We start from the raw sequence: 21619 nt of genomic DNA, 5'->3' as shown, positions 1-21619 counted from the left end.
GCTCGTCACCATTAACTGCCCACTCAGGTGAGTGGCTTCCTTTGCTGGGTGGAGGTCATGGAACAGGGTAAGCTTCCAGGTGGCCCCCCAGTGTACTTCCCCCTCAGCCAAAATGCTGCAGACAGCAGTTTCTGGGAGTTGGTTCATGCTGAGCCAGGCAGCAGACTCCCGCTCTCCCAGCCCCTCCACGGCGCTGAGCGACCTTGCTGGGTGTGGTGGGCAGCAGCTGCTTCTGTGTGCGTATGCGTCAGAGAACCAACAAAATTCAAACTATGGTACATAAAGAGAAAAGCAGCTAAGTTAACCGAGTTTTGCCCTTGTGGTCAGCACTAACTTCCCTTTTAAGAGCCCTATACCACCAGGTGAGTGAAGCAAGAAGTATGCCATTTGAGACACAGCTTTAAAAATGAGCTCTTTAGTGCATGGCACCTGAAATGTCATGGGTTGTGTCTCTATCACCTTTCTCAACAGAGAGTCAGAGGGTATTTCCATTGAGGGAGAACAGAACAACAACACCACACACACACACACACACCACCACCACCACCACCACCACACCCACACACACACACACACACACACACACACACACACACACACACACACACTCTTCCCGTGCTTGTTTCTGGAGTTGAGAAGTGGTTAAGAACTGTCTGCATTCTCCATCCCTTGGTAGACGCAGACCCTTCTTCCTAAGTAGAAGAACCAACCCTTCCTTCACCCCTGACTCAAGCGCAACCCCAGGCACCCCATATTCCCCCAGGGTGAGCCATAGTTAACTACCTGAAGTCTCAGACGGAATGACAAACCTCTGCACGTTCAGCAAAAACGGAACTAGTTCACAGGCATCATGGACTTTTCACGCACCACACTCAGTTTACATTGTGTAGGATAATAAAGGAAGGCGGTGCCCTTTGGAAGAACAGGGGAGAGGCAGTGATGTCCATCATCCGCTCTCAGGCTGCCTCTTCCTGAGAGTACAGCACGTGTGGTGAACCCCTCAAATAAAGCCACGGAGTTGAAGAACGGGTTCCACAGTCATTTTCTTGCTCATTACCTGCAGTCTCCTTCCTCACTCAGCTTTGGTTGTAGGAGCCAAAGACAGTGGTTCTCTCATTCCCATTAAAGCAGCCTAGAAACCAGTGCAATCTCAGCTGTGGCTCAGCAACTAACAGGCAGAGAGGTCACTGGTGGCCTGGTAGGAAATGGCCAGCTCATGATGAATGAATTGGTAGTGCCTGCCATTTTTACTTGCCATCACTTTAATCAATAAGGGAAAAGGTGAATTGCTATTGATCTCTTCAACACCTCTCAACGATACTGTACAAATTACAGAAACACAACCGGGAGGGTGAAAGCCATCAGGGAGGAAGGACAGATGAAAAGAAGTGTGGGCAGGGTGAGAAGGCTGCATGTTCCCCGAGCTGGTCTCCCCGTCACTGGGTGTTAGGCATGCTTGGGTGCATGTGTGAATGTGTCACGAAGAGCCCTTCCTCACACCTTGAAGGGCTGGCCACTGAGAGCAGTCCCAGGGCCTTCCCTCTGCGCTTCATGGTGCTGTGCCTCATCAGGGCAACAGGGCATGTGAAACCATATGGCTTCCCTTGATGCAAGGCTAGAAGTCTGTATGTTGAGAGGGATTATGGGTCCCAGGGCCTCATAAATTTTTGAAGTTGTCGTACTTGAGTGGTGTCTAGCTGGGCTAGCTCAACAACTGACTATAATTCTGGATGGGGAAACAAGAATCAAAAGCTTCAAGGGCAAACTCCAGCTTTGCCACACTGACCTTCAGCCCTGGGTCGAATGCCAAAAAAAGCGAGGCGGGAAGCTGATAAAGTAGAACTGTCTTGCATCATACTTGATAATAACAAAGATCATGGCTTCTGGGGTTTCAAGCCTATCCTCTGAAACACCCTGGGTGGAAAGACCTCTCATAAAGATCAGAGGCCGGGGCCAAAATGTGAGAGGTCTGACCTGAAGCCTGGGACGATGACCACCCACAAACAGGCAAGATGACAAACTGTATGTAAATCAATCTCACCCAGAGAACCAGTCCACACTGTTACAACAGATAGGCACAAGAACTCGTAACAGGAAGATACGCGTTTTGTGTCTGATTTTGAGAGCTTTAGTCCAACCAGCTGGCTACAAGGAAGACTGTGAGAACCACTCAGTGCTTTGGGATGGCTTCTGTTTAGGGCATACCGCTTATCAGAACCAAAGTCATGTCAAGAAAAGGGCAACATAACAGACAGATTTCATGGCAGAGTGAAAAGGGAAAACCGATGAGAGCTAAGCCCATGAGGTAAACAGTGGTCAGATCTCAGGCTCTAGGACCACAGGTTTCCTGTTCAGATGCAGGTGAGGAGAACAACAAAGCAACCACGGGACCCTCAGCTCGTGTGTGCTTATTCACCGTCTGTGTGAGCGGGACAATCCCGTGCTCCGTGCCTTAGTAATTACCTTTCAGCTCTCTCCAGGCAGAACAGGGCTGAGCCCTCCCATTCTGCAGATGCTGAAATCAAGTAGGTAGTCATGTATCAAATATGAAAGAGAACCCAACCTTTAAAACCCACATGTGACCACAGTGAGAGCCCTTCAGGACGCTCTTGGCACTCTTGCTTAAATGATTCTCCAGAGACAATGACTCAGGGTGTAATTGTGTAATTCTGAAATCTGCGACAACACATTTTGCCGGTCCCCTCACCTTCCTCCCACAAATAACCTGAAGGGCCAAAACGTAGAGCAAAATAAAATGCAAGTTACAAAGCTGCTGATGTGTTTAGAGTGGAAGTGCTGATATTAGAAGGAGGAAGTGGTTAAGTGCACCCTGGGCGTTTGGAAATGGCCACGTCTGCAGCCCTGTAAAGTGATGAAGGATGAGCTGTGGCCGTCTCTGCCAAGCAGACAGAGAGACTGGCCCTACGCTCGGGAGGTGGGAGCATGGTGGTGAGAAGGCACGAAGATAAGAAACACTATTTAGCAAACACCAGTACCCTCCTACAAGGAATCTTCCAATTCTGAAAGTGACCCTATTCTAAAATTACCGAGTGGCAAGTGGCCAGGCCAAAAATCCATATCCAATCAGCGGTAATGGACTATTTGTTGCATTTCCTCATATAGGGTTGCAGCATTGCTATAAAAATCCTGGGTTGGTAGTTTTAGATTTATTTAACCAGAGGTAATAGCATCCAGCACCAACCACCAGCACTGTAGAGACATGTGAAGTGAAGTAGCTTATACAGGGTACTGGTAGTGGTGGAGGCACCTGTTGGGTTTTACCTGCAAAATCTCCACTTCTAGCTGTGCATTCAATGCCAAGACCGTCTTCTGGTACCACTAGATAGGATTCCACTGCATCGAGAGAAGGCAAAGGGAGAAGAGGGAGGCATTATGCTAACCTGGAAGGAAAAATGGCACAGTGAAGCTGTTTCCTTTCAACTCTTCATTCCTGGCTCAATAGACAGCTTTTGTTCTTGCTGCAGTGACTGTCCCAAGGGATTCATCTTGGGTCCTTTTCTGGTCCTTTTCAATCCTGGTTAACACCTAGATCTCTCTTTAGAGCTCCTGCCTGGCACTCCACTATCCTCCAACTCTCCAATTTAATACAGATCAAAGATAAACCTATGGCAATTGTAGACTGCTGTGGCCATGGTAAGGTGGTAAGGGGACAAAAAAGAGCAAATGCTATTCCATCAGAGGACAGGGAAGCCTGGGCCAGCTAGGATCTAGAGAGGTCATCCCTATATTCCTTATTTTCAGGTCACAGTGACATCAGGAAATGAGCAAGGTCAGAAGTCCTGTGTAAGTCACAGAGAGCCCTGAGTATTGGCAGAACATCCTCTAAATACCCGTATGGCAGTTCAACTGCATGGCAAAGATACTTAAGCCGTTATTTCTTAGATATCTGTGAGGTATGTGTAGAATCTTGGCTTCCTGGCTCTTGGTGATGTTTGGCCTTATCTGTCCATAGGTAAGTCTAGAAGAGGCTCTGTGCATAGGTTAGGACTCTGTCGGCATTACCTCCAGACCTTTACTTTTCCACTCAATGTGACACTGCCTAGAAAGAAGAGCTTCCCATGTGTAGGACCATGCAGAAGCAGAGGCAAAAGACCCTGTTTCCTCAATCTTCATAGAAAAATGACCGGCTAACCCCAGATGGTATTTATTTATTTATTTATTTTAAAAACTTTTTTTTTTTTTAATGTTTATTTATTTTGAGAGAGCGAGCAAGTGCAGGAAGGATAGGGAGAGGGAGGGAGGGAGGAAGGGAGAGAAGGAGGGAGGTGTTCTAAAAAGATGATCAGTTGCATTATATAATTCCAAGGAGAAGACAGTAACGTTCAGGCAGTGGGTGTGTCTGAGAACGGTTAGGACTGAAAAGGGAGACATGATGCCTGAAGATCCCCAAACATGCCAGCATGAAACCTGACATTCAAGTCCACGTGGGTGCTGGCCAATGTGTTGGGGTCCCATGTGAAGTTCTTCTGGAAACAGAGAGTGAGCAGGTCTGCATGAGGTCATCTTTAGTGTGGAAAGTAAATATGATCTGCTAGTCAGAAGACAGAATTATTTTCCAAATTAGGCTCCCAGAAGGAAATGGACAGACTTCATAAATAAGGGATTTCATCTGAAAAACAAAAATTGGGAGCTGTTCTTCTTCAGCCTTTGTTATTATACTAAGAATATTAGCTTCCTTTTTTTTCTTTTTTAAAGAGAACCCTTGCTAAAGCTCAAGAAGCAGTGAAAATTCAGGATGATTGAAGAGGTAAGACAAACCAGGAGTTATTACTAGGGGCATATGATACATCCAAATTAAAATAAATGGCACCCAGCTCTCCTAGCATAATCCACCTATGAGGAGTCCAGAAATCTCTTCCCTCCTGACAGAATTTTTCCATTTGTTCTGGGTCACAGGCTCTACATAGCTATACAGAAGGTAGACCAGGATGTGCCTGGCAATAGCTGTCATCCACAGGGATGGCTCATAAAGAATTTTATGTCAGATAGGCAGATAGTATTGAATACCATAGGTGGCAGGAGCTTCGCGAAGCTCGGTTTGAAGGATTTTCATGACCTTGTGTTTGTAATGATAATCTTGTAGCGAACCAATAAATATACTCTCCAGTGGCAATCAGTGCCCACTATACTCACTTCCAGGTTCAATTTAGATGAAGTTCAAAGTAAGTACTGGGGACCATTCTAGTGGAAAGATGTAAGAGGAAGTCATGTTTGAGCCTTTTACAAAATCTTTACTCTCAGAGTGATGGGGGTCAGAAGTAAAGTAAAGGTGCCTTGGCAATGACAAGGCACTTGCTTCTGGGGGAAACAGAGTCTGTCAGGTCTAAGGGCTATACTTCCTATTTCCTTTTACTGGTAAGAACAAATTGAACTGGCAGAGGAAACATCAAAATCTCTTAAGGAAGAGTATAGTAGTTAGTAAGGACCAATTCCCCGGGGAAAGGAAGAATCCCTCCACTGAAAAGGATTTTCTTCCCTGAGATGGAATTCTATCCTTGAGGTGTTCCTACATGTCCCAAGGAGGCCAAATCTCTTGTGGCCCTACATCTGACTCCATTTTGTTCTCTCCCCACTCCCAACAGCCAGGCTGGGATGTGAACACTGGTCTCGGGAGGGCAGTGAGGCCTGCAAACTTTGCCAGTCAGCCTGTATGACATAATTACAGGTAATAGGATCTTGGCCAAGCCAATGAAAAATTAGGCCCAGCAGCTATTTCAGAAGAATGGATGCAATTCTATGCTTGACTGGCTATGAAAGTTCTAAGCAGAAGAATAGGGAAACAGACAACAGCCCAGCTGAGCCAGCAGCTCTGCAGAGAGGAATCCCACCGGAGCCAGCACACTGCTGGCACCTATCAGCACATGCTGCTGAGCTAGCTTCGGAAGGCTCCTGGTGACCGGCTACCCGACGGGTAGAAAAGCTGATAGGGGAGACCTAGCAGCCAGGGAAGGGGAAAACAGGGCAATGTGACAGGATCCCCCATTCTTCATTTTTCCCTCATCTCTTCTCATTGTGATGCCATTTTCATTTAGGGGCTGGAATGGGAATCGAGGGCTTTCCTTCTAGGGTTTTTAGAAATACCTGGCAAGGGCCACGAGCCCAGAAATGAAGAGGCTGTAAGTGGGCAGGTAACAGCCTGGTATTCACATGGTGCTTACAGCATATCACTGAACAGGAATTTGTTGACTGGAACTTCAAAATAAGCCCATCATCTCACTTAATAGTTTGATCCACAAAAGCAAAGGATGGGAAATATACAGGGAGGGGAAGAGACGAGCAGCCTCCTGGGAGAATGATACAGGGGCACTAATGACTTCAATTTGAACACTGGACGTTTTTCAAAACACTCACACATCATTATCTCATTACCTTTAAGTATCCTGGTGGGACTGCCAGGGAGACCAAGGAATGTCAGGGTCCCCTCATAAGCAGAGTCAGGCTTGGCAATGCACTTTTTCAATGAGAAGCTCCTGAATTAGCAGCTATGTGTCCAGCCTTAATACTCAAGGCTTCCTCCCTGACCCACAAATGGTGACCTTAAAGAGCTTTCCCAAAGAGCTATAAAGAACAACATATATAATAGTTGACTTAATGAATCTATTAAGTGTCTCTTGTATGCCAGGCAAAGTACAAAGAACACAAAGACAAAAGCATGGATCCTGTCCTTGAGAAGCTTAGAATCTAGTGTGGAGACTTAACACACAGGCAGATCCTTTCAACAACACCGGTCAGTGCAGGACAGATGTGTGCACAGGATGCTGTGGGGACCAAAGGAAGGGCATCTCAGCCAGTCCGGGAGACCAAGGCAAAGCTTCCCAGAGAAGGTTTATCTTGAAGGACAGGTAGGTACGAACAAGAAATCAAAGAAGGAGGATGGCTGATCTACAGGGTGGGGAGCTTGGGTCTATCCAAAGAATGTGAGAGATGGAACGGGAAGGTGTATACCGGGAACTGTGAGTACAGGAAGGTCAGTGAAACGAGTAGTGGTGAGACATGGAGTTGGGAGGTAATCAAGGCTGTATGTCAACTAAGGAAATGAGACTTTATCCCAGAGGCAGTGGGGAAGCATAGATTTATAAGTGAGGGACTTACTTAGATCTGTGTTTTAAGAGAGATTAGAAATAGGAATATGGATTATGTATGATCCAGCAGAAATGGAGCAAGATACACCAGAGAGGAATCATTATTTAAAAAAGGAAGGCCCGCAGAAGTCAAACAACAGATGAAGCAGGATCAGGCAACCAAAAGCTGTAAAAACTGTGACAAGAAGAGAATAAATATTTTGGGAAGGTGTGGCCACAGCAAATCCCTCAGATCCCTCTGGAGTCTTGTGAGCATCCAGAATCAGACTCAGTGGTTCTTTACTGAAGATGAACTCTTAGTTTAACTGCTGGACCTTTAGGGAAGTCCTTCATAAATTAATTAGCTTCAGATATTTGAGGGTTGAGAAATGATATAATACTGCTAAAAGAATGACCACATTCTAATAGAAAAATTGGCAAAATCTGGGGAAGAAAAAGCACCCGATTTGGAATGCAGACATTTGGGTGTTGGTATCTGCTCTACAACAAGCTCTGTGAATAGAGGCAGATCACTGTGCATGTCAGTTTCCTGAACTGGGAAGCTGAGATAATATTTCTCATGTAGGTTTGCTTTGAGATTAAAATGAAACATTGCATGTGTAAGCACTTTTACACTAGAAAATACTATATAAATGGAAAACCTGATCATTATTAAGACAGGAGGTCGTTACCTGAGCCCTCTTCAGAGAAAATAGCCTTAAACGGAAAACAGACTGAAAGAACACTGGTGGGTGATGAACCACTAAGAGTGTGTGGAGAGGGAAAAGTAAAGCCTTAGCTTCCAACACCTCACAGGGAAGAGAGCAGTTTAGAAAGGTGACCTTACTGCATTCCTTCTTCCCTGGGCAGTGGCAGACATCATCTAGAATAGAGTGTCCTTTGCAAGTAAGTGAAATGTTGGTAGACAGCTGGCTCACCTTCCCAGCAGGTGACTAGTCGTGGCTCAGTGAGAGTTATGGGACCCAGGGAGAGTCTGTGAGCAGTGTTTCACTGGCCTTACCTGCACCAGGTGTCCTTCGCCCTTCTGGGTTTCCCCGTGGCTTGAACTATCCTTAGTGCTTTGATCCAGAGATCTAACTTTGCTACTGTTCCCCCTCCCGTGTGTCTCCTGGCCAGGAAGGGACCCGCACTGACAGACGGGAACAGGAAGGGTGCGAGCATATACCACAGCACTGTGAGGGAAATGTGCAGAAACAGTTTCAATCAACGGGAAACTGCTTAGACCAATTATTATCTTTCTCAGACAAGATGCAGCACATTTGGCACTAAAAACAAAAAAACAAGAAATCATTTTCCTTTTATTCTAAGTTTTCTCTCCCAGACGCACATCTCTCCATAAATACGCACCAATATTCACTGCCAAGTCCACATTCCTCTGAAATGTAAATACATGTTCTTCGGACAGCACCAGTTGCTTGTGAGGCTTTTGTGCATCTTTGTTTACAAAAAAGCAGGGGGGGTAGTGGGAGAGAGGGGATCTAGGACTACGCCCTGGCCACTGCAAGCTGCAGCAGGAGCTCCCCAGGGGGGCATCCTCCCTTTCGATGCCAGCAGGAAGAAGGGAAATAGGTCAGGGAATCAGCCAGTTTTCGGCTCAGGCTGTCCAGCATGAGGACATTTTCCAGGCAGCAGCAAAGGGTAATTTCTGAGATCTCAGGAGGACAAAGGGGTCACTGAGAAAGGTCTTGGAAATGATCACCAAACCTCTATACATCCCACATCCTGCCCCAGGGAAATGTACCTCTTATAGCCTGGAACCGTGAAGAGGGTTAACTTGTGGCACTGATCTCTTTTAATACCTCAGAGCCCCTTCTCTAAGGGCGCAGGTTTTCCTGACAGCGACCACGTCACTGTACAGGCAGCGGCTGGTCAGTGAGTGAATGCTGGCTAGCTGGCCTTCTGGCGAGGTGTGAAGAGATCCCAGATGACTGTTTATTCACAGGAAGGGTCTCAAAGGGAAGACGAAGGCTTTGGATTGTGAGATCAGTGTTTTAGACACGAATACCAAGGCAGGAAAGAAGCACTTTCCCAGAACCACATGATACTTGGAGTGCAGAAACAGGACATTGAAGCCAGTTATCTACCCATTCCCTAACGCTCTCTCTCACCACTACTTCTGGGAAGATGCTAGCGATGGGCACAATTCACCAGATCTTCCCGTCCTTGGCAGGGTGGCAGGGAATTGCCTGAAAGAGGCAGCTGTATGGGCGGGGGGGGCCACAAAGGGTATCACCAGCTCATGCCATGCAGTGGGACACAGCCCTCATATAGATCACAGTCACAACTACAGCAAGGGACACGATGACCTCACGTTGGGTGGCCCAGAAGTAGCCCAGCCTCAAAGGCAGGGGATGTTGAGAGTAAATTGTCATTTTCAGGCTACAACAAGCTAAAAAACCAACCAACTCAGCATACTCTGTACAGCAAGGGTCAGCACACTTCTTGTGCTAAAAAGACAGATAAGTAAATATTTAAGATTTTGTGAGCCACGTGGCCTCTGTCGTAACTACTCAACTCTGCTGTTAGAGTATGAGAGGAGCCACAGTGTGGCAATGTTTCAGTAAAACTTTATTCATGAAAACTGGCAGTGGGCCGACTTTGCCCACCCCTGCTATATACTGAGTCAGGCTGAGGAAGAACCGTTGAGCTACCCGGATTTCCTCTAAGTGTGACGTGTTTTCAGAGTTCCTTGGCTGCTTTGGCCACAAAAAGCCCAGTAACATGCTGGTAGAAACTGCTCTTCTTCTTGCCCGGGAGCAAGAATGTCAGAACTCCCAGACCACTGACCTGGAACAGTCCTTCCAGACTCCTAGCTCAGGGGAAGGAACAAAAGACAATGGGAACCAATGGCTAAGGAGAAGGAGCACGTAGAAAAATGGGGGAAAAAAAAAGAAGAAATACAATGAAAGGTGACCGGAAAGACAGGAAGATGGAGCTGAGTGGTGGCCAGGAATGTCAGTAGCTCTGTGCTAACTGGTGTCACCGTAAAACACACTAAAGGAAAGCACAGCTATCGGGTGTCCAGATAACGGGGGCCATCTGAAATGTAGAGATGAGACTCGTGTGAGACTCTGGCAAGCTCCACATGAGGCTATGGGACAGAAAGACTACAACTCTCTCTTCCCCCCAAACGGAGAGGCACGTAGCAATTTGTGCTCTGGCCACCCAAGGCCAAGACAATGTATTTCATAAGCAGGGAGTCAGGCACCTGCACCTCAGCTTTCTGTCTGCTCCCTGGCAGGTGGGCTGACCTAGGGGCGTGCCCGTTATAGTCTCTCCCCCACTACACGTCCTTCTCCAGTTTACAGGTTTATGCATGTGAGTCTAACTTGACGGACATGCCGTTGTGGGGGCCTGGGATGTGCTGTGAAATCATGAAATCTGTGTGTTTCTCCCTTCCTATTGGATTCTGCCAGTTTATAGTAACTGGGAAAACGAGGCAGAGGGTAGAGAGATCCCGGTCAAAACTAAGATAAGAAAAAGAAAAACATAAAGGGGAGGGATGGGGCAGGGTCAAGGACAATCACATCATCGCCAATACCTGATCACCTGACCAAGTCTGATTACCAAGGGGATTGGCACAAGGTACCAAAAGCCTGTCCAACCGCGGCCATCACAACAGCGGCTCGGCCCCCGAAGAGCACGTGGAGTGGAATGGGGTGCCGTGGAGGCTGCCCTGAAGGTAAGAGCTACGTGAGGTGAGAGGCTGTGAACGCACACTCAGGCATCCGTACAGCGGCACGGTGCTTCCTCCTCAGGGCGGGAGGGATCTCCGCATCCAGGAATGCCAATCCATCAGGCTTTCCTAGATCCAAGTGGGGTGGAAGGAAGAGGCAAAGAGACCCGCGCCCAGGACAACGTATGGAATAAAAATACAGGTAAAAGCGACTTAGAACAAAACACAAACCACTCTTCACTCCTACACTGTCAAGAAAACAGTTTACATGTATGATATGAAGGGAAATGCCCAGGGGAACAGGTTAAAACCGGTTCCTTTAGTTAAAACTTCAAGCTGTCCTGAGTTTAAGCCATACTCCTCTTCCCTCTGGAAAGACCTTTCAAAACAGTCAGGCCGGGCAATCATATAAGCAGCGTGATAAAGTTTCTTTATCAAGCTAAACTTGATAAAGTTTCAGCGCAGAAAGTTTCTTTACCAAGAGACTCCCGACTTAGGGCTCTGCAAAATTGGGGTGCTACAACCAAGAAAGCCACATAGCAAATCTGGATTAGACCAAGATCTGCAAACTCACACGCCAGGGGCATCAAAGAAGATGGGGGAAAGTTTATCTTTTTTCAACAATCAAATACCAGCAAATGTACAGACAAAGGTAAGGTCACGATACTAAGAGAGTAAAAAAAGAGCTTTCGGCCCACTCACTCCACTTAGTGGCCAGGATTCTCTCTGACCCCTTGTGCTCTTTGGATGGCACCAGCGGGCCAGAAAATGGGATCAGAAGAAAAGTGGCTGGGGAAATGAGAGTTGAAAAAGAAAGGGAAAGAAACTGCAGGAGCCGTGAAACAACAGGGGAGGACAACGGTGACCGATGGGGAGGGCGACACAGAAATGTGGCGCAGCTAGGAAGCGACGAGGACGTTACTAACGAAAAGTCTCAGAGAACCCCACGAGGGCCTTTCCTCACTCCGTCCAAAGCACGACCACCGGATGTCTGTCGAGGCTACTTCTGCGATGACTTTAAGTCGCAGACCTTGGGTGGACCTGTTTTTCCCGTCACAGAGCTGCTCTGTAGGTCATTCCCCAAAGGTCCACACAGAGGAAATTCCAAAATATTTGCCCCGTCTACCTGATTGCTGTGCTCCAAATTGCAACAGCTTCTGATAGACAACTGGACTACTTGGATTTTTAAAATACTTTTCCTGCAGGGGCTTATCTTTAACCGACAAGAATTCAAACTACACTGGGCAGTTACAAAATAGAGGGGAAGGGGGAAGGCACTCTGCATGAGGATTTCTTCTTCACAAACATGAATGCATCTCAGCACAAATAAACAGGGCTCAGTGTGAGACTGAGGAGGCATGAAGGGGTCCAGCACTCCTGCCCCCGCCCCACTATACATACGGCCAGCACAGCCTATGCAATGCCCAGGTTGTTGCAGTTCATTTTGGGAAATGGAACCCATCTATCTTGAACTAAGAATTCAGGATTCCTTTTGCCACCCCATTTTCTTTCACAAAATGGAAAGGTAAGTGCTAAAAAAAAATCCCCAAGAGGTGGCAACCAAAAGCAAATAGTGTCGTTCAGCCAGAAGTCAAAGAGGTGGTTTTCTACAGGTCCGGGCAGTCCCACACAGCATCCTGGGCTAGCCTGCTCTCTTGTGCCTCTAGTACCCAATATACTCACTGGCGATTCAAATCAAAATGAGAAACATCCCCAAGCCCACACGTCTGATCTCAAGGATCTACAAAGCCCCATGAGCGAGCTAACCTCTAGGACCCCATAATCTTTTAGCTCTTGCATATCATGATATTGCATGAAAGCTAACGGGACCCTATGGGTTTGATTGTAAAAGAAATGAGGACAAAGGCAGATCTGAAATCCTCAGCCTGAGCCCAGCACACTCCCCCACTGTTCCTTTCTTGTGCCCACCTAGCAGGATGAATGACTGCAATACTCCTGGAAAGAAGATGTATCAGTTGACTATGACTTGATAAAAATTAGCAGGTAGATGGACACCGCAGCAGCTGAGAAGCCTAACTCCTGCCTGCAAGAGCCAGGCCAACGGGCAGAGACAGAAATACAATTAAATTAAGTCAGAAAACCCGCTACATAAAATGCAATTACTCAAAGATACAAATAAATGTTCAAAGAAAATTGGCCCCTGACAGGGTTGGTCAAGCTTCTAAATCCAGCTGGAGGCAGGCAGCGCGGGCTGATTCGCCAAGGAGCAGGGCTACAGAGCCGTAAGCCCTCTGCCTCAGGATGCTGCCTAGGCCGGCTTGGTGTTCAGCACACAATCCCAGGACACCGGTGGCAGGGGGCTGTCTGGGGGTGGCTGGCCAATGACGCAGGGCTCAAGGAAGCAGGATGTGGGCAGACACAGAATGGATGGTGGATGAGGAAGGCCGAGCACCAGAAAAATGTCAGACTCATCTCTGACGTGGCAGGAAAGCACGAGACCAAGGGAGCCCCGTTTTCTCACCCCTCTTCACACAAGAAGCAACCGTAAGATGTCCCACCTCTCGCTGCAGCACCAGCTCCTTGGTGAAAAGTGTGGCTTCCTCACTGAAAGGCTCTCCCTCTTGCACCAAGCCTGGGAGGTTTCGGGCTCCTCTGGGGCATTCGATGCCTGTGTCAGGAGAAAAGGAGAATCTGTGATGAAAAGGGGCCTGGTCGGCCTAGTGTCCAGCAAGGATGGGACACCGCCCTGACACTTTCAACAGGGCAGGACTTAGATCAGAATGCCATCACATCAGAGATAAGTTGCTGTAGAGGGACAACCCAACCATCACCAGGGCAGTGGTGATTAGAGGGGGCAGGGGAGGTGAGCTCCCGGTCATAGCATCTGAGAATCAGCAAGAGACCTGGGGAGTTCCAAACAAGACGTGTGGGGAGCACGGGCACACCCGGATGTGGGATGCACCCCCTTACGGTCCCAAGGTCCCACCGGCTTCACCATCGCTTATCTAAATGGCTCTCTCACCTAAATCATACTGCTATCCCCAGCCACTCTGCCCTTCTGAGAGTCATTCCAGTGGACTCCTAGACGTTTTCTCTTTACTATCTGGCTTTCACGTCAAATTCACAAGTGTTAACGCGGTGTCATTTTTCTCTTCATAAGCTTCCCCTGCTGTCCTCTGGCTATATTCTGGACAATAGCACCATCAGTTTTTCATTCAGAATGAGTAACAGAAAAAACAGAATACTGATGAAGTATTAGGTGTCTGGAACCAGACAGACCTGGATTCACATCCTAATTCTATCACGTATTCGCTTTGTGACCTTAGCCAAGCTGCTGAACCACTCAAAGCCTCAGTTGTTCTATTTGTAAAACTGGTAGAATAATGTATCTGCCTCACATGGTTGTTGTGTGAACTAGGAGAGATTATGTATGTAAAAACATGTAGTGGCACAATGCCTGGCCTATGGAGGAGTAGAATACGTTTTAACTCTTATGGTTTTACCATTATTATTATTATTATTATTATTATTATTATTATTACTATTTATAGCAGTCACCACGCTCATAACCTCAGCTGTCTTTCACTCCATACCTAGCCTATAAGATCCCTGAGGATCCCATTCTTCACACTTCTTTATATCCAAAGATGGTCTTTTATACAACACAGGTGCTCACTAACCAACTCAGATTGCCTTTTCTTTCTCTCTTTGATTCAGTCATTCATTTTGCAACAGTGATCATCAGTGTTAGATCACTGACAGTGGTCATCAGTGATAGACCATGAGATATGTCACATTTAGATATCTGAGTTACTTACACAGTATTTCCAAAAAATTCGTACTGCAACTGTAATTGTGAGACAAAACGTTGAAGCAGGCTAGAGACACAATAAAAGGAAATGATCAAAATATGGGGGAGGATGCATCTATGCCCAGGTCTCTGAATCACTGCTGGTCTCTCCTGCTGCAATAAGGCAGAATTGGGAGGCGTTACCTCCCAAGGCATTTTCCAAATGGCCTTGGGTGCCGGTACAAGAGATTTGGCACAGGAGGCAAAGAAGCAAGGTGTCTAGGCAACTGCACACACTTGCCAGGAAGCCTTTGGGCAAAGGGGGCCCCACTGCTGGGACAGAACATGCGTCTCTTATGGACGAAGCCAGGTGGCGGCTCATGTTTCTGGCCACAGTACAGATTCAAGGTCATGAAGCTCAGAGGAAAGGGAATAAGTTTATACCTCGGGTTTTCAGAAGCTCAAGAACAGAGCTTTCCCTCCAAGCCTTGAGGCCTCACAAAAGGAATACATCACATCAAAGGAAACACCAGAGAGGGAGAGCAGCAGAAGGATAGCAACTGCAGCAGGACAACGGCTTGGGCTGGTGGCCAGGCCACTCGCCCAGCTGTGCAAGGATGGGACAGCTGAAGGCCCTACCCGAGCATCCCATGGGTGAGATCTCTAGGGCTGCCTCGTTCTGGGCACTTCAGTGCCAGGCTGTGTGGGAGAAGTGGAACTGATTTTTGGTAAAAGAGACCAATAAACTCAGAGCCAAAGAGCCTGAGACGTAACCCAGAAGGGAGAGATGGGGCTAGAGTAAAACTGACAGCCCATGGTTTCTACAGCATCAACAGCCAAAATCACTTTTCGTTTTCTATCTGCAAATTAAGCAAGAACAGAATTGTCAGAGAGAGAAATAAACAATTCTATTGAACTTTCTGGCCACACACCCATAGATAAGGCTTTGCTGCAGAACAGGAATAATGCTAAAATACGTTTCCAGTATGCTTCTGACCCTTAGCAGCCATTTGGGTGGGGCTGAGCTGGGTGCTATTGGTGGGGTGGTTACGAACTGGGGACCGGAACCGGGAGGAGGCTGGGACACTTACTGGGTGGCAGGAATTGGGGGAAAGACTGCACGAAAAAGGCACAGAGGATTTCCTGGTCTCACTGTTTGAGCAGATGTACCTACTCTACTCTGATGTCACGACCTTGGTATTCAGAAATCTCAAGAAATCTAGAGATCCCAGTAGTCCTCTCTGAATTCTGGGAGACCACCAAGTGATTAAATCCAGAAAACAAGATTAATTTAATCCAGATTAAATCCATTAAATCCAGAAGGCTTAACAAGCCTTCAAGTCGAGCAGAAATGGAGTCAAAATGTCTTTCAGGAGAGAGAGAGACCCTTGGGCCTGTGGTGACCAAAACTCAGCCACTCCAAGCAGATTCAGAGGCAAAGAAGGGCCTTTCTCATCTGTTCCCCCAGCTGTCAGCAGCCTGGCTCCATCCAGTTCTTCAAGAGGAAGAAGCAGAAGTAGGTGGTCTCCCTACACCTTGTTAGGTGGGGAAAAAGTAAACACGTCAATGCACATTAATTCCCATCGGGCAGGTAGGTAAAAGAAAGGAGGGAACAGAAAAGTTGCCAGAGAACAAGAGTATTATCTCTGCTTTTATCATTGATTTCCTTTTCTTCTGGGCCTTCTCCCACTTCTCTCTGACTGGTCTCCTCTGAAGTAACCCCTTCTCAGTCAAAACCCGTCTCAGCTCGGTCACATCTCAGCTCAGGACGGACAGGGAGACATTGTATCTTAAAAACATATCCAATGGAAGTGGGAACCTAGGTATGAGAGCTAAGAGGAAAAGAGAGGTGTTAAATGAATATTTTACTGAGTACCTGCTATCTGTGAATAGACCTAAGGCCTGAAATCACTACGGCCTGAAAGCTACTAAGTGGTTATATGAACCCCGAAGTGGCAGATGCTAAACTATCGAGACAAAGCCCAGTTTTGGAGTTCACTACCACTGTAACTAGAGAGCATTACAACCTGTCATGGAGACTAGGCAGGAGTCTGGGGCCTGGGGTCCTCCATTTCTTTCTTTCTTTTTTTTTTTTAATGTTAAATTTAACGCTTATTCACTTTTGAGAGACAGAGAATGAACAGGGAAGGGGCAGAGAGAGGGAGACACAGAATCCGAAGCAGGCTCCAGGCTCTGAGCTGTCAGCACAGAGCCCGATATAGGGCTCGAACTCACAAACCGCGAGATCATGACCCGAGCCGAAGTCGGATGCTCAACCGACTGAGCCACCCAGGTGCCCCTGATGTCCTCCATTTCTTGTTGAGCAGGTGAGCAGGGTCAGGAAGTCCAGGCACAGCTGGTGTCTGGACGTAAGGCAGAGGGGTGCTTGGCACCGGGGCTGCCATAGTAGGCGGCTTCCACACTCAGGGGCAGGGGAATTGCTAGATTTGGGGGGATGGAGGGGGTGGCTAGGAAGGATGTCACAACAGGGACTGAGAAGGGAGAGGCAGAATCTACTTCTGCTTGTAAAGAACTGTGCAGCTGAGTGTTTTCTGGCTTTTAATTTTATTAGGGCCCATATATACATTTACATATGGGTATATACACTTGTATATAACAAAGTTTCCACAAAACAATGGTCTTTCTGTTCTGTTTCATTAAAGAGAAAAAATGATAGTTATGACATTGAATTAAGCCTCTAGTGGGTCAGGGCCCTCAGCAAGAGTTCAAAGGCTATGCTGAATGTTTATTTATCAGTTTCTGGACTTGCTTTTGTGTCCTGAGGGAAAAAGGAATAGGGCAAAAAATGTGCTATCCACCAACAGAGAGGAAACCAAACAAGTGTTGTTCTAAACCCAGAAAGACAGCTGTTGCTGCTGAATACCAGGTAAAGACACGCTGCCAGCAGGAAGCGCTCTGCCTGGCCCTCTTTTCCTAAGAGCCTGGCCAATAAGTAAACCCCGTCCATGCTGCACCTTTATTCAAACAAAGATTGCATGACGGGGCTGGTGTACCTGGTGTTCCTCTGTTACCAATACGGTGGGGAGGGAGGGAAGGAAGGGAGGGGGGGAGAAGAAGAGAGAAAAAGGAAGGAAAAGGGAAAGAAAGAAAAGAAGGAAAAAGAATTAAAGAAAACAGATCAAGGGAAGGAAAGTCGGGTTCTCGGAAGGCAAAGCCCGGGCCGCAGCCACTGAGCCACGCAGCAATGGAGAGCTCCCAAGACTGTACGTACGAAATGAGGTATCACTGGAGTTCCGGAACCTCTCCCCAGCCAGGTGAGAAAGTGCCCGTAATTCTGGCTTGTGCATAGTACTGCTAATAGCTGCTTTTTCTGACAATGCACTGGGTGCAGCGCTGCCTGCCTGCTGATAAGAACATATCAACTTTGCTGTGCTTCAAATGCCGCAGGTACAGGTTAACCGCCAAACTGACTCCTGACACTCGCAAGTCATTCGAAAAACAAAAATGTTTGGTTTAAAAAAAAAAACACTAAGATATGAAAAAATTCCCAAACATTCTTAAAACATTTTCTTTGCCGACAACGGGGTGTGCCAGAATGAAGAAAGAAACTGAACCCTGTGGGGCTTTTTGGCTGATGTCCGTGAAGGACAGATAAGACACACACCCTTCTTATCCATATGGCTCCTGGACCTCTTTTAAGCCCCACAGACCTATCTGACTATAGCTAAAAACCCATTATTTTTCATATCTTTTTTGAAGCTTTCTGGGATATGATGGTTGCCCAAGACTATTTAAAATAAAAAAGAGCATGTGCCTGATTTTGTATGGTTTAGGAAGATAAAATGCATCACTAGCTATGAGCACACCATGGTTCTGGTTTCTGCTCTGCCAGTGACGAAGTAGGAAACCTTTTGGGGCCTCATGGTCTCTATGACATAAAGGAGCTCTGAGGTCTCCCCTGGCGATGACATCCCGCAATTTTGACTGAGCCCTTCTGAGATCCCTCACCCGAGACTTGACTTCTGGAGTTCAGGATGCCCCCTTTCAAATGTAAAATGCCGGGCTACAGAGCATTCTATTAAAAAGAAATTATACATTCAGAGACATTGACTAACTAGGTCAATTAACACAAACACTTTGGTCAGTCAGCTTTGGAACAAGAAGTACAAATTCTTGTTAGTGAGACAATAATGGCTATATAAGAGATTCTATTGATGGCTATGAGAGTCATGTATCGCTCTGAATATTTAACATTGTAGGTGAGTTTTATGACAATTAAGCCTCTGGGCTCAAAGTGTGTTTGCTTTTACCTTTATTGGGAGCTAAAGGGAAGTGTGTGGCAATCTGCCTTGGCTAGAAGTGACAGCTTCCCAATGGCACTTTGTCCAGCAAACAAGAGACCAGGGATTAGCTAAAGGAAACAAAACTCTAGAGGAAACAATAACCAATTGGAAGGATTAGTCAACGGTGCTCACTTCCCGTCCAGTGTGCTCACTGCTGCGCCGGACGTTACTGAGGGAGGGCTCCAGAGGCACGAAGACATACTCTTTCCCGTCGCCTATTTACGATACTTAAAAACGCCACAGTTCACTCAGCAGATGGTCCCTCCTTCCATTTCACAAATACGTATCAGTGCCTGCGCTGGGCTAGGCACTGTGCTGGAAGCGGAGGGCTCAATGATGAAAAAGACAGACTTTGGGCCAATCACGCTTGATTACCAGCATGAAAACATTGTATTTGTCTATCATCGTGCAAGGTATGTTACTGGTGACTGAATTTCCTATTAAACCTACCAGGCTACATACTGTTAAGAAACAACATGTGGTAACTGGACTGTACTAGGCAGACACATATGTGTCTGGGAGACTGTTGGTAGAATGTGCTGGACAAGCCGATCGCGGGGCTCACCATGTCAAGTCCCTTGCTAAGGCATCAGGCAACTACGTTTCCTAGCCCTTGTTCCGGGCGTCTGTCTCCTCCCCTCACTGCAAATTGGGGATGGAGGTCAGAGCTGAGAGTGGGGGACTGACAGGGGGCTGGGGGGAGAAAAGAGTTGCTGCTGTACACGATTCAGGGGTGGCCAATCTACAGTCAGGTTGGCAGAGGAGAAAAGGCTCTGTCCAAAAAGAAATGGGAGCTACAGGTGAGCCAATAAGATTCTCTTTCTGGAATTTGAATCCAGCAGTGTGCACAACACAGGCCCATCAGGAGCCAGAGGAAGGAGGCGATCTATGCAGAGGGGACACTGGAGCACTACCACTGGAGAGCTACTGTTGAGTGCCTGGGGCAACCTCACACCCACAGTCACCTTCCAGATTCCAGGATCTGACAGGATCCTGGGCCTTAGCTTACATCCCGTTAGATTTTCACAGATATTCCCAGAAATCTGCTCTCCCTTTACTGCAACCATGAGCAAGCCTACGTGAGAACCTGGTATTGGCAACCCGAATAAAACTAAAACTAAATCGCTTCTTAGACTGGGTACTGTTGTCATTCAGATTTTATTCTTTCCCGCATCCAATACACCAGCTATAGCACACAGTGGCACTGGAGATCCTCAGCAAATGTTGACTAAATGAATATTAGTGAAAACACTCCTGAAAAAAAAGTAAATACACAGAAAAGGAAATGGCTAATGAACTGGCAGGGTTAATGTAGACATTATACAAATACCAGGAGAAGGGCCGAAGGAATCCCTGACTGCATACATCCCACTTTCCCAAGGTTACATAACACTTCGAGGAAAAAAGGCAAGCACAGCTACACGCATCTACCCTGCTGGTCTTTGGATTGGCACACTTGGGACGCAGCTGAAACAGAGGAGGAGGTCAGCGCGGACCGGCAATGCCAGCGAGACTTGAGGACGGGGCACCGCAAAGATGTTCAGTTTCCGATACAACAAAGGAGGGAAACATCCCCACTGATAACCCCACGTTCAGCCGGAGGAAGCTCTGTGGCCACATGGAAATACAGAAAACTGGAGCACATTTCAAGGGAGCAGTGGAAAATGACTCAGGGGCAGGGAGGCCTGCCTTTAAAGGGAAGATAAAAGGTGCTAAATCTGTACAGTTCAGCTAAGTGGTGACTAAGAGGGTGACAGGATAACAATCTGCAAATATTTGAAAGGTGTAAACACGAGAAAGGAGGGAAAATGCTTAGTTTGAGGACAGGGGGTGTAATTATTAGGAGAAAGAGAAATCTGGACAAAATATCAGAAAAACCAAGCGTGGGGATGACTAGTGGGTTATAAATAAGTTTCCCAATTGAAATGGAAATGCTGTTATTTGACCCTGAAACTGAAATGTGGCTACTAAACCCATCCTTCTACTTATGAGAAAGCAGCCCAGCCCAGGGAACTGTTATTTTATTTTGTATATTTTGGGAATGATTTCTTGAATAATATTCAAATTTAAATATCTCTGCTTTAAATGCTGCTCCCTGAAATTAAAATTTTTTTAAATGTTTATTTTTGAGAGAGAGAGAGAGAGAGAGAGAGAGAGAGAGAGAGAGAGAGAGAGAGAGAAAGCAGGGGAGGGGCAGAGAGCAAGGGAGACACAGAATCTGAAGCAGGCTCCAGGCTCTGAGCTGTCAGCATAGAGCATGATGTGGGCCTCGAACCCATGAACTCTGAGATCATGACCCGAGCCAAAGTTGGATGTTCAACCGACTGAGCCACCCAGGCACCCCTCCCTGAAATTCCAACACATTTTCTTTTGTTGATCAAACCTGATAAAATGCTTGTCCTGGTGGGACTTTCAGAACAAAAACTGGCTTTATCTGCTAGTATGTGCCACCTGCCTGGCTGACAGCTTAAGTGGAGCTGAGTACAGAGCCAGGTGACAGACAGGTGGGAAAGGGACAGAAGACTACACTATCTCATCTAGCAGGACACCTTCATCCTTCACCTTTAAGACCCTAGGTAAGAATGCTGTAAAAGTTTCCCAGATGGAAACTGTAGACACGTCTCCCTTTTTAAATACACAGTCCCCTGGAGTAAACGTCAAGGACAAGGCAAGGCACAGAAAGAACACCAAAATAAGCTTCCTGTCACACTGACTGCACTCCAATACCTTTGCCTGAGTTCCTGCTGCTGCAGCTAGCCAATTTATAATTCACAGACTCTCAGTA

The 21619-nt window shown here is 46.9% G+C and overlaps 1 protein-coding gene across 2 annotated transcripts in view; it reads right to left on the bottom strand.

The window, feature by feature from the left end:
- Positions 1-21619, bottom strand: part of SND1 (staphylococcal nuclease and tudor domain containing 1) — a 422256-nt gene that overhangs the window by 82485 nt on the left and 318152 nt on the right. For both annotated transcript variants that reach the window (XM_011280535.4, XM_023250533.2), the window contains one exon: positions 13299-13408. In XM_011280535.4, the coding sequence (XP_011278837.1) occupies positions 13299-13408 (110 nt within the window). The remainder of the gene's footprint in view (positions 1-13298; positions 13409-21619) is intronic.

Source organism: Felis catus, chromosome A2 (genome assembly GCF_018350175.1).
Source record: "Felis catus isolate Fca126 chromosome A2, F.catus_Fca126_mat1.0, whole genome shotgun sequence".
Taxonomy (NCBI): domain Eukaryota; kingdom Metazoa; phylum Chordata; class Mammalia; order Carnivora; family Felidae; genus Felis; species Felis catus.
The sequence above is the reverse complement of the archived record's forward strand: the minus strand, read 5'-3'. Positions and strand labels throughout refer to the sequence as shown.